The following is a 13,083-nucleotide window of genomic DNA, read 5'->3' as shown; positions in this document are numbered from 1 at the left end:
TTGTGGAATGCTTTTCGAAAGGACTATAAAGGGAAGCATTCAAAGGATAGTGGGGCTGGGGCTTCCACCTGCCAAAATAATTTGTTTTATGTAGCACTTCACAAGTGGCTGGTCCCAGATTCACTATTTTGCAATAGTTAAGTTAGGTACATTATGAATCTTCAAATCTCTTTCCTATTAAGCTTGCATTAAAAGAGCAATTGCTCAAAACACAATTGCCCATAATGGGCTGAAGGCTATGAATGCAGTTGCAACATGGTAGCAAATACTCTGGTAGTCGATATTATTCATTCACTGACTGACCTGTCTTTATGTTCCAGTGTACTGCCAGCACCGCTTGCATGTGCATTTATGGGCTGCTTTCCTTTGTCTTGACCTCACTGGAGTTACGTACTCTAGGCAATCAGCAGGTCAGTGCCTGAAGTTTGTTGCATTTGTTATCATTTAATATAATCAAACATTCCCACTGACTATCTAAGTTATGGGTGTAAATTCTCCATTTGGGATGCCATGCAATACGCTCTTCGGGTCAGGGGTGAGGAAATTGTGGCCATGGGCTGGATCCAGGTTGACAAGGGATTCTATCCAGCTTGTGCTGGACCCCCCAGCCACACCTGGCCCAGGCATGGGAGGCAGCTCTGACAGTGGTGTGCGTGACCAGTCCTGCTGCCTGTGGTGTTGCAGCAGGCTAGGGGGGTGGTGCAGCCACTGGACTCAGCTTCCCAGTGGCCCCCACAGTAGCAGCTCACTCTGCCTGGCTGCCAGTGTCACCGCCACTGCTGCCTGGGTACCCTGGCTCATCTGCCTCATACCTACCTCCTGGGGTGCTGAATGGAGCAGGTGGGTGGGGTCTTCATGGAGTCTCCACTCATGTCTGGGTCTCTTGCAGGCAAGGTATGCTCAGCCAGGTAGACGGGATGGGACTGTGGGCAGGTGGGAAGCAGCATCCGGGAGCAAGACACGCAGGTGGGGCTGGGACTGGGGCTGGGGCCAGGATCACAGGGTGGTGACAGGGCAGGGTTGAGGCCTGAGACAGCTGCGATCTGTTCCCTGCATGTCCTTGCCTTCAGAACCAGCGCTAATCGCAGAGATGTTCAGGGACCGGATCGCAACTCTGCCTCGGCCCTCAGCCCCATGCTATCATGACCCTGTGATTCCGGACGATGCTCCCCATCTGCCCATGGCCTCATCCCATCTCACCCTGGCTGAGCGTGCCATGCCCGTGGGGTTCCCAGGCTGGTCTCCATGGAAACTCTGCCCACCAGGTCTGTCCAGCACCCCTGGTGGTGGGTGTGGCAGGGGGAGGCCTGGGGCTGGGTAGGATCAATTGCCGTACTACCCGGTCCCAGCCATGACAGCTCACCCAAACTCCTTAAGTGGCTCTCCAGCCCAAATAATTGTTCACCCCGGTTTACTGTGCTGCCTCCCCAGCTGGGTGGTGCAAGTTTCATTGTTCCCACAGGTCTGGTGAGCAATATTGAAAAGTGCAGAATAATACTTTTTACATTTAGTTTTCTTAATGCTTTGAAACAGAATGGTGAAATGTTGATCCTACAAACATGAGATAATGTATGTTGTAATAACACAGGTATCTAGCCGGTGGAAGACAGCACATGGTCCCTGAAATCTGTAGCGGGTTTATTCTGTCCTTACCCAATCACCTCATTGATAGTGAACATGATTTTTAAGAGAATTTGGGTGTATTCTGGGCTAGGATAGATTTGTATATTTCTTCCTTTTGACTATGCAGCTGCAGTATAGTGGGTAAATATTGAACCCAAGCTATTTAGAAACTGTTTATATGAAATAACCTTATTTTCTCCTTCCCTTCTTTCTTTGAAGGATATAATTGATGCTGCGTGTGAAGTTCTAGCAGCTTCCAGCATTCCCCAGCTTTTCTGGAGGACAGTGAGTATGCTTGAGGTTCCTTTTGGGAAAGAAACAGGTTGCCTGTGTACATTCACCTTAGTAACTAGTTTCTAGAAAGGATACTACAGCTAGTTCCAATTTATCTCGCTCTGTGGTTTACTGTTAACTCTCCCTCCTCCAGTCTTTCTAGAAGACAGTCTTAGCTGCACTGTAGGAGGGTGGTCACAAAGCAAGCTTAATGTATATTAAGGAAAGGCTGGGATTGTGAAGATTTATAGTTTCTTTCTGACTGGAACTCTTGCATTAGAATTAAGTGCTAGAATCAAGTGCTGTGTTGTTTTTGATCTTGATGCATAGTGGTGTTGGAGGAGAACAAGTTTTTCTTCCCTTAGCAAGGTAATCAGTCTTCATTAGAATTTAGTTAATCCAAACATGTTTGGTTCTACCTTTGTATGTTATATTTGGCATGCAGTTTCACCCAAGTTGTACCAACGCCAGTTGCTCTTCAGAGTAAAAACAGGTGCTGGAATGAGGCTTTGGACATGATTAATGTCATGTGCATGTTCATTAGAGAGGAAACTAATGATCACTTGAACCATTTGCTTAACGTATACTAGTGTGGGGCAGGAAGTATTGGAATATAAGCATCTTGCATCACCTCCTAATTCTGATCTGGTGTGTTCTGAATGACACTTTGGTTAATCTGAGAAGGTGAACTTTCTGTGAAGTGGGGATAAATGTTACAAATCGATGACTGTGGGACTTCTTCAGACCTTTGAATAGTAGGATTTGCAGATGAAATGTAAATACTCCAAATTCAGAAGCCAGAGTAAACTGCTTTCTTCTATTGACCTAGAAAAAGATTCTTGCTCTTTTTCTTTGTAACTGACCTTGTAATGCCTTTTTATAAAGGAAAATTTCTTTGTTGTTTTTACCTCCAGGAGCCAACTGCAGGTCTTGGCATTATCCTGGACAGTGTGTGTGGAATGTTCCCCCATCACCTCTCTCCTCTCCTTCAGCTACTCCAAGCCCTTGTGTCAGATAAATCTACTGCAAAAAAGGTATGGAATCTGTTCTGGAGTCTAGAAGATGCTTTATTCTTAGACAGAGAAGCCACACATCCCACACTTTATGTTCTGAGCAATAGCTATGAAACATTTGGCCAGGGAGATATGTACAGGACTCCCTTCAAAGTCTGCCAGAAGGATTACTGTTACAGGTTATAAGGGACACATGCTTTTTGAGACTGATTTTTTTTGCCGCCATAGTGCAGATAGTTTCGAGTTCAAGTGACTAAGAACTCAAGTCTGTCATACGGTTTATGGAGTAATGTTACCTGGCCCCCAAATGTTTGGGACACCAGATGTGAAAGACCAAGGACATGTCTATATCACTAAATTGCCAGTAGCAATATGCTGAAACATGCTATCCTTATCTTCTGAACCAGAAGGGATAGGCTCTGCCAAGAGGTAGTTTATTGCCAATTCAGGAGGTAGCCTGCATACTGCAATACGGCATGTTCTAGCATACCTGGTGCAGTTAGTGGTATAGACATACTCGGAAAGTTCCATGTGGAACTAACTTGCATGCTTTCTCTTTTTTTGATGTGGGATTGGAAGCCAGCAGTTCCAAACAAATCTGGTGATAATTAAGCAAGTTATACATTTCACTGTAATTGAAGAGAGCTAGTTTCCCAGCACCTGGATCTGGCAATCATTGTTACAGTGGTCTTTGGTCAGGATATTATATTTCTGAATGCTGTACATGTGTTAGAACATTTGATCATAATTTGTTCATTAGCTCAGATTCTAGTTGGAGAAAGGAAATCCATGGGGTGGTATTCCTGTATTAGGTAAACTTTGTATATTGTGAGCAGATTCTGCATTTCAAGCAAACATCCATCCTTGGAAATGGCCTCATTAGATAGCTCCTTAGAAAGCTCTCATATTTGGGCTGTATGCTCTAGCTCTCTTTTTTCAGGTGTATAGCTTCCTGGATAAAATGTCATTCTACATTGAGTTGTACAAGAACAAACCCCCTGATGTGATTTCACATGAAGATGGCACCCTTTGGCGAAAGCAGGCACCAAAGCTCCTCTATCCTCTGGGTAAGGAAATGGGTCAGGTGGATTCATCTTTGGAACACTGCCATTAAACCAAGTAGCTTATAGGTTTTAGTCCTTAAAACTGGATAATACAGATGAGATTCTCACCCTTTTTTTTGGTTTACCTCTTGCCAACCCTCAGGGCTGGGTCAGACAAACTTACGAATACCTCAGGGAACAGTGGGCCAAGTAATTCTGGAAGACCGGGGGTACCTGGTACGATGGGAATATTCCTACAGCAGCTGGACATTGTTCACTTGCGAGATTGAGATGCTGCTTCACGTTGTATCAACTGCAGGTGAGGCAGGTTAGGAATTGTGGGAGCTGTTGAGAAAGAGAAGAATTTGATGAGCCTAGTTAACATTAACATGAGGTGTGAAAAGCAAGAGTGGGCTTTGGGTACGTGATTGTCTCTATGACTTCCACTGGGATAGCCTGGTAGTACTGTCCTTTCCTCTTTCTTGTTGTGATCCTCCATGAGGTGCTAGTTTTAACAATTTCCAGCTGTGAAAGGAGTAAAGAGAACTGTAGAGACTGGAAGAGGAGGAAGAAGAGAAAAGAAGGAGCAGTTAGATGCAACAAGAGTTGGAAGAACTTAGAACATTTGTCATGTACTAGAGAGCCACTTCTTATTTAATCATGTTACTTCCATAAAAGGTATTAGGCAGTACCAAGATAATGTAAGGACATGGGCTAATGTAAGATGAGAGAAATGCTAAACCGTGAGCTTGTTAAAGTAAAGACCCTACTTTTCAATGTTTTTTTGGTGGGAGGGATACAATCCCAGTATGATCAATTTCAGTTATGAATGCTGGTGGAAAATAGAAACTTCCTTCGTTGGATATTTGGGGTAGATTGAGGAGTAGCTTACAGAAGGTAGATTCTCAATTGTAGGGGTAGCATGGGGGTAGCATTAGATGATCCAAGGACTGTTTAGAGAGACTAGTGCTGCCTTCATTTCAGAATGTAATACTGTTTTGTTTTTTTGTTTTTTTAAATCCAGATGTGATTCAGCATTGCCAGAGGGTCAAGCCAGTCATTGACCTGGTACACAAGGTCATCAGCACTGATGTGTCAGTAGCGGACTGTCTTCTCCCAATCACATCACGGATCTACATGCTGTTGCAAAGGTAAGTAGCTGAATGGCAGTTAAGTCACAAGAAGCAGATCAAAGGCAAATTTTGCTCAAGGCAGCACAGAATTCAGGAGATTCCATATCTAAGTCTGTGCTCAAACCAAATAACTTTGCCTCTTTCTTCATGGCTGTTGAGTGCTTTAATGTGGTGGTGGTGGTGGTATAATCTGAAGTGGACGCAATTTTATTAATAGAAAGCCATCTTATACTAATATAGCTATACCTGCAGGGAAGGGGTGTAAATCATTTTAGTATTAAGTGCCATTATCCTGATACTATTGTGCTTATATTGGGGGTTGTACAAATCTAACTATTCTCATAGACAAATCGCACTCCTTACTACTTGTACACCACTAAAAAATTAGGTGTAGGCCCAGCCAGTTTGTTCTAGAAGTTTTATGTGTGATACTGGTTATCTGTTTCCTAGGTTAACAACTGTGATCTCTCCCCCTGTGGATGTTATTGCATCTTGTGTCAACTGTTTGACTGTACTTGCTTCTCGGATGCCAGCCAAGGTAAGGGAATAAACATCTGACTTTCTTGAAAGTGAGGAATGTTTTGTATACAAGAAAACATACCTGTACTTCTTTTTCACTTCAGGTTTGGACTGACCTTCACCATACAGGGTTCTTACCATTTGTTGCTAATCCAGTTTCCAGTATGAGTCGCATGATTAGGTAATCAATTTATTTTTTGTGCTTCCTATAGCACTTCATTCAAGGGGTCAGTGTTTTATGAGTGTTCAGTTCAAAGTTCATAAAAACATCCAGAGTTCCATTTTTATGTGATAAAATGGTATAAATTCACTTCTACCAGAAACTCCAAGGTTCTTTGATGATAAATGCCAGTTAGAATGACTCTGGGAGGCTGTCTTAATTTTTTATCACTCAGAGTTTATAGCAGAAGAAATAGGGGATTTCATCTTGATTGTGAGATCAAAAGCTTTAAAAGAACCATAAAATATTGTGCTCTTGAACTCTGTCTAGGGGAACGGGTAGAGCAACAGCTGTTGGAGTCCTTTTACTTCTGTTATCCCCTCTGCTTAAGCAGAATCTGCCATGTCTGGGTAACAACTGTAATCTGCATCCCATTTCCTTTACATGCAAACTCTGTTAACATACCATTTACCTGAATGAATTGCGCAGAACTGTAAAATATATGAACTGCCTGGAAGGGACTGCTTTTGTTAGTAGAAAAAAATATATTTAGACAAACACAACACCCCCCCCTCTCCCCCCAGTCATAAACATGGGAGGCAGAAGCTAGATTAATCAAATATTAAATAAAAGGTAGTCCTTAGGAAAAGTAAAGTAATATTTCTTAAGGGAAGGAGGTATATTGATTCCCAGGCAGTATGGGTTCACCCTTTCATATTCAAGTTGCATTAGTTAATGTAATATTCATCTTTCCCCACCTGCATATCTCTGTGAGCACACCTCTATTATGCCTGGTGTCTTTTCTTCATACAGACCCATCTCTCTTTTTCCACAGTGCTGAGGGAATGAATGCAGGAGGTTATGGCAACCTGTTGATGAGTATAGAACAGCCTCAGGGCGAGTACTGTGTCACCATCTCCTTTCTACACTTGATCACTACTCTTGTCCGTGTAAGTGATTCTTCAGTGATTCTACATGTAAAGTCATCCTGTTAGCTCCTGTTAGTGGGCAGTGCAGAAAGTAAGATAAAAGCACATACCAGAACGTATGAGGTTCTCCTGTGGGGTGGGAACACACACCTTTTCATGCTGGAGAGCCTGCATTTGGGTAAGCCAAAGGGCTTGAGCTTTTTCCAGAGGTGCAACTGTATTTACTTCCATAATGCATCTAAACTTCACTTGTTTTGGGTGCTAAAGAACAAAAATTGCTGAACAAATATCTGTCCCCTTAGTTTTTTGCACAGAATTCTCCCAATCTCTATTTCCATCCTGGGAGTGTGAGGGATTGAAAACACTCATACAAAAAAAATCATGCCTTTGGAACTAAGATGTAATGGTTTTGTCTCCTCTAGGGACAGCTTGGCAGCACACAGAGCCAAGGGCTGATGCCATGTATCGTGTTTGTATTGAAGGAAATGCTGCCAAACTACCACAAATGGCGCTATAACTCCCATGGAGTGAGAGAGCGAATTGGTAAGGATAGTTTTGCAAATGAAGCAGAGCTGAATTCTTTCTTCAGAGAGAATGTGTCTTTTTCGCTGCTGTTTTTTTTTAACTTTAAGGCATCTCAGTGAGTATTTAGATTTATGCTCTTTACTATAATATTGCACGTAGCTTTGCAACCTTTGGAAGATACTGTGAATTCCATAACTACTATTAGTGATGACTGAGTGGCTTGTTCTTGTGTTTCAGGGTGTCTGATCCTGCAGCTGATCCATGCTATTTTGAACCTGTGCCCTGAAATGGATCCTCATAGCAAGTAAGTGTACAGTGAATTTCAGACATTATTTTATATGTGCCAACTCTGATTGCAGGATAAAACACCTTTGTCATAGTCTTTTTGTTCCCATCTTGGAATGTGAATTAAGGAGAATCAATTGATGTGATTATATTGTGTTTCTTAACAGCTCTGGTTTACCTTGCTTTAAACTGAACCCAGGGAAATGTGCAAAGGCTGGGGGAATGCTAAACAGTGCTGTTCTTCAAAGAGTCTGATAAAAGAAGGGAAATCAGTAGAGGGATCTTAGCTTAGTCTGCTACTGATGTATATATTCCAGGGCAGCCCGTATTCTCTCTGGTAGTTGTGCCCATTCTGAGATTTCTACCAGATGCACTGAAGTAGAAGAAACCAGAGGTGATTGAGGGCATGGGAACTTGTAAAAGTTCCTTTGGGTTAACTTACTTGGCACTAAATTAATGGATAGGACCATCTAAGGAGTTTCTAATGTGATCTTGTTTTGGAGTTGGTATTGACTATGACGCACCTTGGCAGGTGTATTGAATCTGGCAAATAACTTCTATGATTGCTGTCTCATGGGTGTGTTGTTCTACCTTGCAGCAGTGCCCCCAGCCTTCAGTCTTTATGCATTTTCAGCCTGGCTAACACAGAAGCAGGGCAGGCTGTCATTAACATCATGGGCATTGGTGTGGACACCATTGATATGGTAATGGCCTCACAGTCCAGTAGGTAAGTCACCTGTTCCATTCTAGTAGCATGAAGAAAGAAGGAACAGATCAAATTTGAAGTGTGTGTGTAAATGATTTGATATTGCTGGGGGGACACACATAGCAGCCAGTCATGGCAGCCCTTCACTGATCAGCATTTTGGTGGAATTGCCAAGAATCCACTAATAATTTTGCACTTCTTTCTTTCCTGATAGGTGTTACCCACAGTAGCTTTCTTGCTTCTGATAGTGCTTAATCTAACTGATAGATGCAGCATGTAAATGAGATGTGGGAATGCTTGATTCATGCTTGCTGGCATTAATACTTATTCAAATAAATCATTTAAGTTCACCATGTAAAAGGACCAAATGAATTAGAAGATGGGAACACTATAGCAAAAGTTATAGTTTCTGCATCTTCAAATAACATCTCAGTTCAGTATGATGTATTAGTATGAATGGATTGTTACAAAGCCTCATGATTCCTTGAACACTCAGGGTGAATTCTGGCCACTTATTTGTGGACACTTCTCCGGTGGCTAAATTCCTTTGTTGGTATGAAAGTAATTTTGTGTTGTGAAACCCAACAAGATCCTCTGTCCTTTGCAACTATTAACACTTTTGACACTTTAAGTTTGCTGAGTAAAGAGGGATCTTAAAATGCTGTGGGATTAAGTAGAAATATTGAAATTAGGGTTATGCAGCTCCTGAGGTCTTGTGATACACAACTGCAGCAGAGGTTTTCAAAAGTTAATGTGGATCATAATAGAATGGGAGAGGGTGATTGATCTGTCCCCCTCTATTTGTGACCTTGTGGGACCTGTCCCCTCCTGCTCATGATAGCATAAAATCTCACTAGTGAATACAGCAGTTTTTTGCATGGAAAAGTAGCATTACGAAAGTACTAAGCATTGCAGCTGGCATGGTCTATACGGTCAGTTTTGTAGCAGTGCAGTGCCTTCTTTGGCTCTTTGTCTTTCTTTTCTATCCGTTTTCCTGTATATATGTTTTGCTGCCTATTCCTCCTTTTCTTTGAACGTTTGGAAGTGTGGAAGAAAGCCAATATTGTGTGGCTTGCCATCTCTTAATGGACTGCTAGCAAATGCTTCCTGGGTCACCAGTATTACTCAGACCTCAGTTGTGAGAAACCTTTGATTTCTCTTTGACTCTTGATATCATTACACTTCAGTATTTTACAGTAGCTGTGTAGTATAGATGGTGTTACCTTCATCATATTTTTGTTGCCTATTGGTTATTGCCTTCTAGCCACGTTGGGTTTAGCCCGGAGGTGCCCAACTTTTTACCTGTGGGCTGGACAGATGGGTACCTAGTTCATCGCGGGGTTGATCTAGTGAATGGGCCTGATCTGCAAGGCAGGTTTCTGGCAGAGGGGGGTGGGTGTCCAGGGCATAGCCTGGCCCTGATCCAGACTGTGGAGGAGGAGTGACCTGACCCTGATAGAACTGGGGGAGTGGGGAGAGGGTAGTGGGGGACAGCCTTGCCCTAATTCAGTTATTTGAGAGGGTGGGGGCATGTCCTTGGCTTGATTTGGCTGCATGGAAATGGCCCAGCTGTGATCCAGCTGTGTGGGGTTTGGTAATTTGGTAGCAGATGGGTGTCAGTATTGACACCACTACCCTGCTGTAAATTTCCATGACCTGTGGGGTGCCCTGTGGGCTGGATGCCATGGTTCTGCAGGCCATATTTGGCCTACGGGCTGGGGTTGAGCAACCCTGGTATAGCCAAACTAGTTCCTTAAGAACATTATAGTGTTTCTAGTGCAGGGGTAGGCAACTTCTTTTGTCCAGAGTGCCGAAAACCCCCACAATGCCTACCTTGGAAGGTGCCAGAGTGCCGGCATACCAGAAAAACAAAATGAGGGTAGGGAGTACATGGCAGGATGCCCTGCTCATGACCCTTGCCCCCGCAGCCCTGCTCATGATCCTTGCCTCCCACCTAAAGACCTTGCTGCCCCCCCATCCCTGTTGCCCCTTGCTCCCCGCCCAAAGCCCCTGCCCCCCAGCCTGGGCTCTGTGGTGGACAGCAGCTACCCAGAACCTAGGCTAGCTGCAAACATCTGCTGCCTCTTGGCCCTGGCCCCAGCTGCCTCCGAGACCCGACTCTGGGGAGGCAGCACATAACAACAGTGCTCCCCGCTGTGCTGCCCTCACCGCTTCTGCAAAGCAGTGTTGGAACCTGGTGCAGCAGGGCATAGCGGGGGGTGCAGAAAGCTGCCTGCTCCCAGCTCCCTCCTGCCCTGCCACCCTTCCTCTGCATGCACGGGAGCAGTGTGGGAAGCAGTGCAGGGTTGTGCCCCTTGCTGCTGCCCCCACCTGCAGGGGAAGTGTGGCAGGGCAGCGGGGAGCTGGGAGCAGGCAGCTTTCTGCGCCCCCTGCTGTGCCAGGTTCCAACACTGCTTTGCAGAAGCAGCGAGGGCAGCACAGCAGGGAGCACTGCCGGTATGTGCTGTCTCCCCAGGGCCAGGTCTGAGGTTGGGAGGCAGCTGTGGCTGGGTCTTGGGGTTGGGAGGCAGCTGTGGCTGGGTCTTGGGGCTGGGAGGCAGCTGTGGCTGGGTCTTGGGGCTGGGAGGCAGCTGTGGCTGGGGCCAGAGCTGGGAGGTAGCTGTGGTCGGACCGGGGCAGAGAGGCAGCAAATGTTTGCAACTGGCCCAAATTCTGGGTAGCTGCTGATAGCCACGGAGCCCAGGCTGCTTGTAGCAGGGCTTGCAGTGTCCCAGCTGCCTGTTGGGAGCAGCCTGGGCTCCCGGCTGGCAGCAGCTACCCAGAGCTGGGGCTGGCTGCAGCTGGAAGGTTGTAAACAACTGCTGCCTCCCCAACCCCAACACATGCTGAGGAAAATGGCCTCGTGTGCCATGCTCGGCATGTGTGCCGGGGGTTGCTCACCCCTGTTCTAGTGTTTCATATAAGAACTTCCCCCACTTTTCTCCTCTTACAATGACCATCATTTACTTGGTCATTTACCTTAAGACACTATCAAATGTAGTATGAATGAAAGTGGTAGCATATGTAGCGTGCATGAGCAGTTGCAATACATTATGTAGTTCAGAGCTTTGCTTTTTGATCTATGCCAAATACATCTTAATCTCTTCGATATTCATGCTTTTATATACTTTAGTCCTTGAATGGTGCTGGAGGTGTGTGTCTTTCCCAGTTTCATGCTGCTGTGGCTTGCTTCTATAAAAATGAAGTAGTATGATCATCTTAGAAATTTTAGATTTATTTTACTTGTTTGGTCCAACAGTTGCACTCACTCATTGGAGAATTTCAAGGGAACTACAGTCATTGCAGATTTGTGGAAGTAAGTCCTAATGCTAAGCAAGCCAAGAAAAAAAAACATATGCTAAGTGTCAGTGTTTGATTTAAGGTGGAAACTTAAAGGGTGCCCCTGTATATTGCCACCCTTTTAATAATAAGTAGGGTTATGCACAGTTTGGGGTTGTATAAGGCCTTGGTGTGGGCTAAGGAAAGTGTGAGATAAGAGAGAGGTAAGGATAGTGTGTAAGTTTTAGTTATGAATTGCCCCTTTCTTTTCATGGATTTATGTAGCCACAGTAGTAATTTCATTGTTTGGATTGTAGCAGTTACCATCTGACTTTGTCTTTCTGCAAAACTTCCTTTCTGCTTGACTTTTTTCTTTTCTACAGTATCTGTATATGGCAAACTTTTTTGAAAGTTTGTGGTTAGTCAGTGAAATAGCTTTGTAGTTAAAGGGACTTTGAAGAAATAGAAGTAGGAGTTTAAAATTGTTAGGATTGTCTTGTTTTATGGTAACTGAAAAGTGGCTTACTTTGAAAACTTTGCATTTGTTTTATATGCTAGTTCTCAGACAGGGCTGATAAAGGACTGCTTTAGCAAGCCGTTTGGAAAAACTTGTATTTGGGACAGATTGGACTTCTTGAGCGTTTTAAAGCTTTTTGTGGAAGTTATCGGTCACATTTCATGCCTGTAGAGTTAAGTTTCATGAGAGGAAATGTCTTATGTTCTAGGAACTTACAGGCTGTGCCCACAGGATGCTAACTTTAGGTAGGGGTTTTAAGTAAATTCCCGTAGACACTAGAGAGTAGGGACTGTTGCTCTCAGCGTGAGCAGCTTTGAAACCCGTGGTTCAGATGAGGGATACTGAGCCTTTCCTATAGAGACCTCTCCAGCCTAACAGCCAAAGCTCTGGGTGACCTTCCTTCCAAAACTCCCACTCTGAATTCTGAATGACTCTGTCCCAGTTATGGCTGTTTGTTTCTCCTCACCTTCTTACCTTACCGTAGCCATCCCATTCTAGCACATACACACAAGCAGCCAGGCTAGTTAGTTGGCTCTGGTGGAGAAAGGATAGCAGGTCATTATGTATTTCTTCTAATACCTCTGTAAAAATAATCCTGAAAATTTCCCCTTTCCAACTGGAAAGCTGTACCATAGCTAGAGGTCTCATAGATCCATCAGCATCTATTGATATAGCAGAATTCACATCTCCATGAGCATGCAATTTTCAAGAGGCTTCTAATATTGCACTCACTATGATAACCTGTGCTATGAGCTACCAGAGGTTTTAGCTTTCATAAATTCATTGTTAGAAAAAATTATTAAATACTCAGAAGTAAATACATAGAAAGTAATGTTTCCTGCAGCAGCTCAAACTCTTTCCCCAGACAATACACCCCCTCCCCTGCTGCCTGTTGTTTCTCTTTACCATTATTCTCCTCATTCAGTTTTCTTCTTTGTTATATAGGTTACTCATTCCCTCCAAAAAACTGTGTGCTAAACTATGTATTGCAAAACATCTAACATGATATGAGACCTCCCACCTAATAAAGAGCAGGCAGAAGCATCTCACACCTTTTTTGGACAAACATTGCCTTTTC

At 44.0% G+C, this 13,083-nt stretch overlaps 1 protein-coding gene across 3 annotated transcripts in view; it reads left to right on the top strand.

Annotated features, from left to right (window-relative positions):
• The window catches only part of NUP188 (nucleoporin 188), a 45,357-nt gene that overhangs the window by 16,113 nt on the left and 16,161 nt on the right, over positions 1 to 13,083 (top strand). For 2 of the 3 annotated variants that reach the window (XM_090022813.1, XM_090022812.1), the window contains exons 12-23: positions 321 to 410; positions 1,843 to 1,908; positions 2,811 to 2,930; positions 3,850 to 3,976; positions 4,116 to 4,271; positions 4,977 to 5,103; positions 5,536 to 5,623; positions 5,709 to 5,785; positions 6,600 to 6,714; positions 7,116 to 7,236; positions 7,456 to 7,522; positions 8,102 to 8,230. In XM_090022813.1, the coding sequence (XP_089878939.1) occupies positions 321 to 410; positions 1,843 to 1,908; positions 2,811 to 2,930; positions 3,850 to 3,976; positions 4,116 to 4,271; positions 4,977 to 5,103; positions 5,536 to 5,623; positions 5,709 to 5,785; positions 6,600 to 6,714; positions 7,116 to 7,236; positions 7,456 to 7,522; positions 8,102 to 8,230 (1,283 nt within the window). The remainder of the gene's footprint in view (positions 1 to 320; positions 411 to 1,842; positions 1,909 to 2,810; positions 2,931 to 3,849; positions 3,977 to 4,115; positions 4,272 to 4,976; positions 5,104 to 5,535; positions 5,624 to 5,708; positions 5,786 to 6,599; positions 6,715 to 7,115; positions 7,237 to 7,455; positions 7,523 to 8,101; positions 8,231 to 13,083) is intronic. The other variant, XM_090022814.1, reaches the window with a different exon arrangement.

This window comes from Crocodylus siamensis, chromosome 11 (assembly GCF_052110815.1).
Source record: "Crocodylus siamensis isolate JL-2025a chromosome 11, ASM5211081v1, whole genome shotgun sequence".
Taxonomy (NCBI): Eukaryota; Metazoa; Chordata; order Crocodylia; family Crocodylidae; genus Crocodylus; species Crocodylus siamensis.
This window is presented reverse-complemented; position numbering and strand designations above follow the sequence as displayed.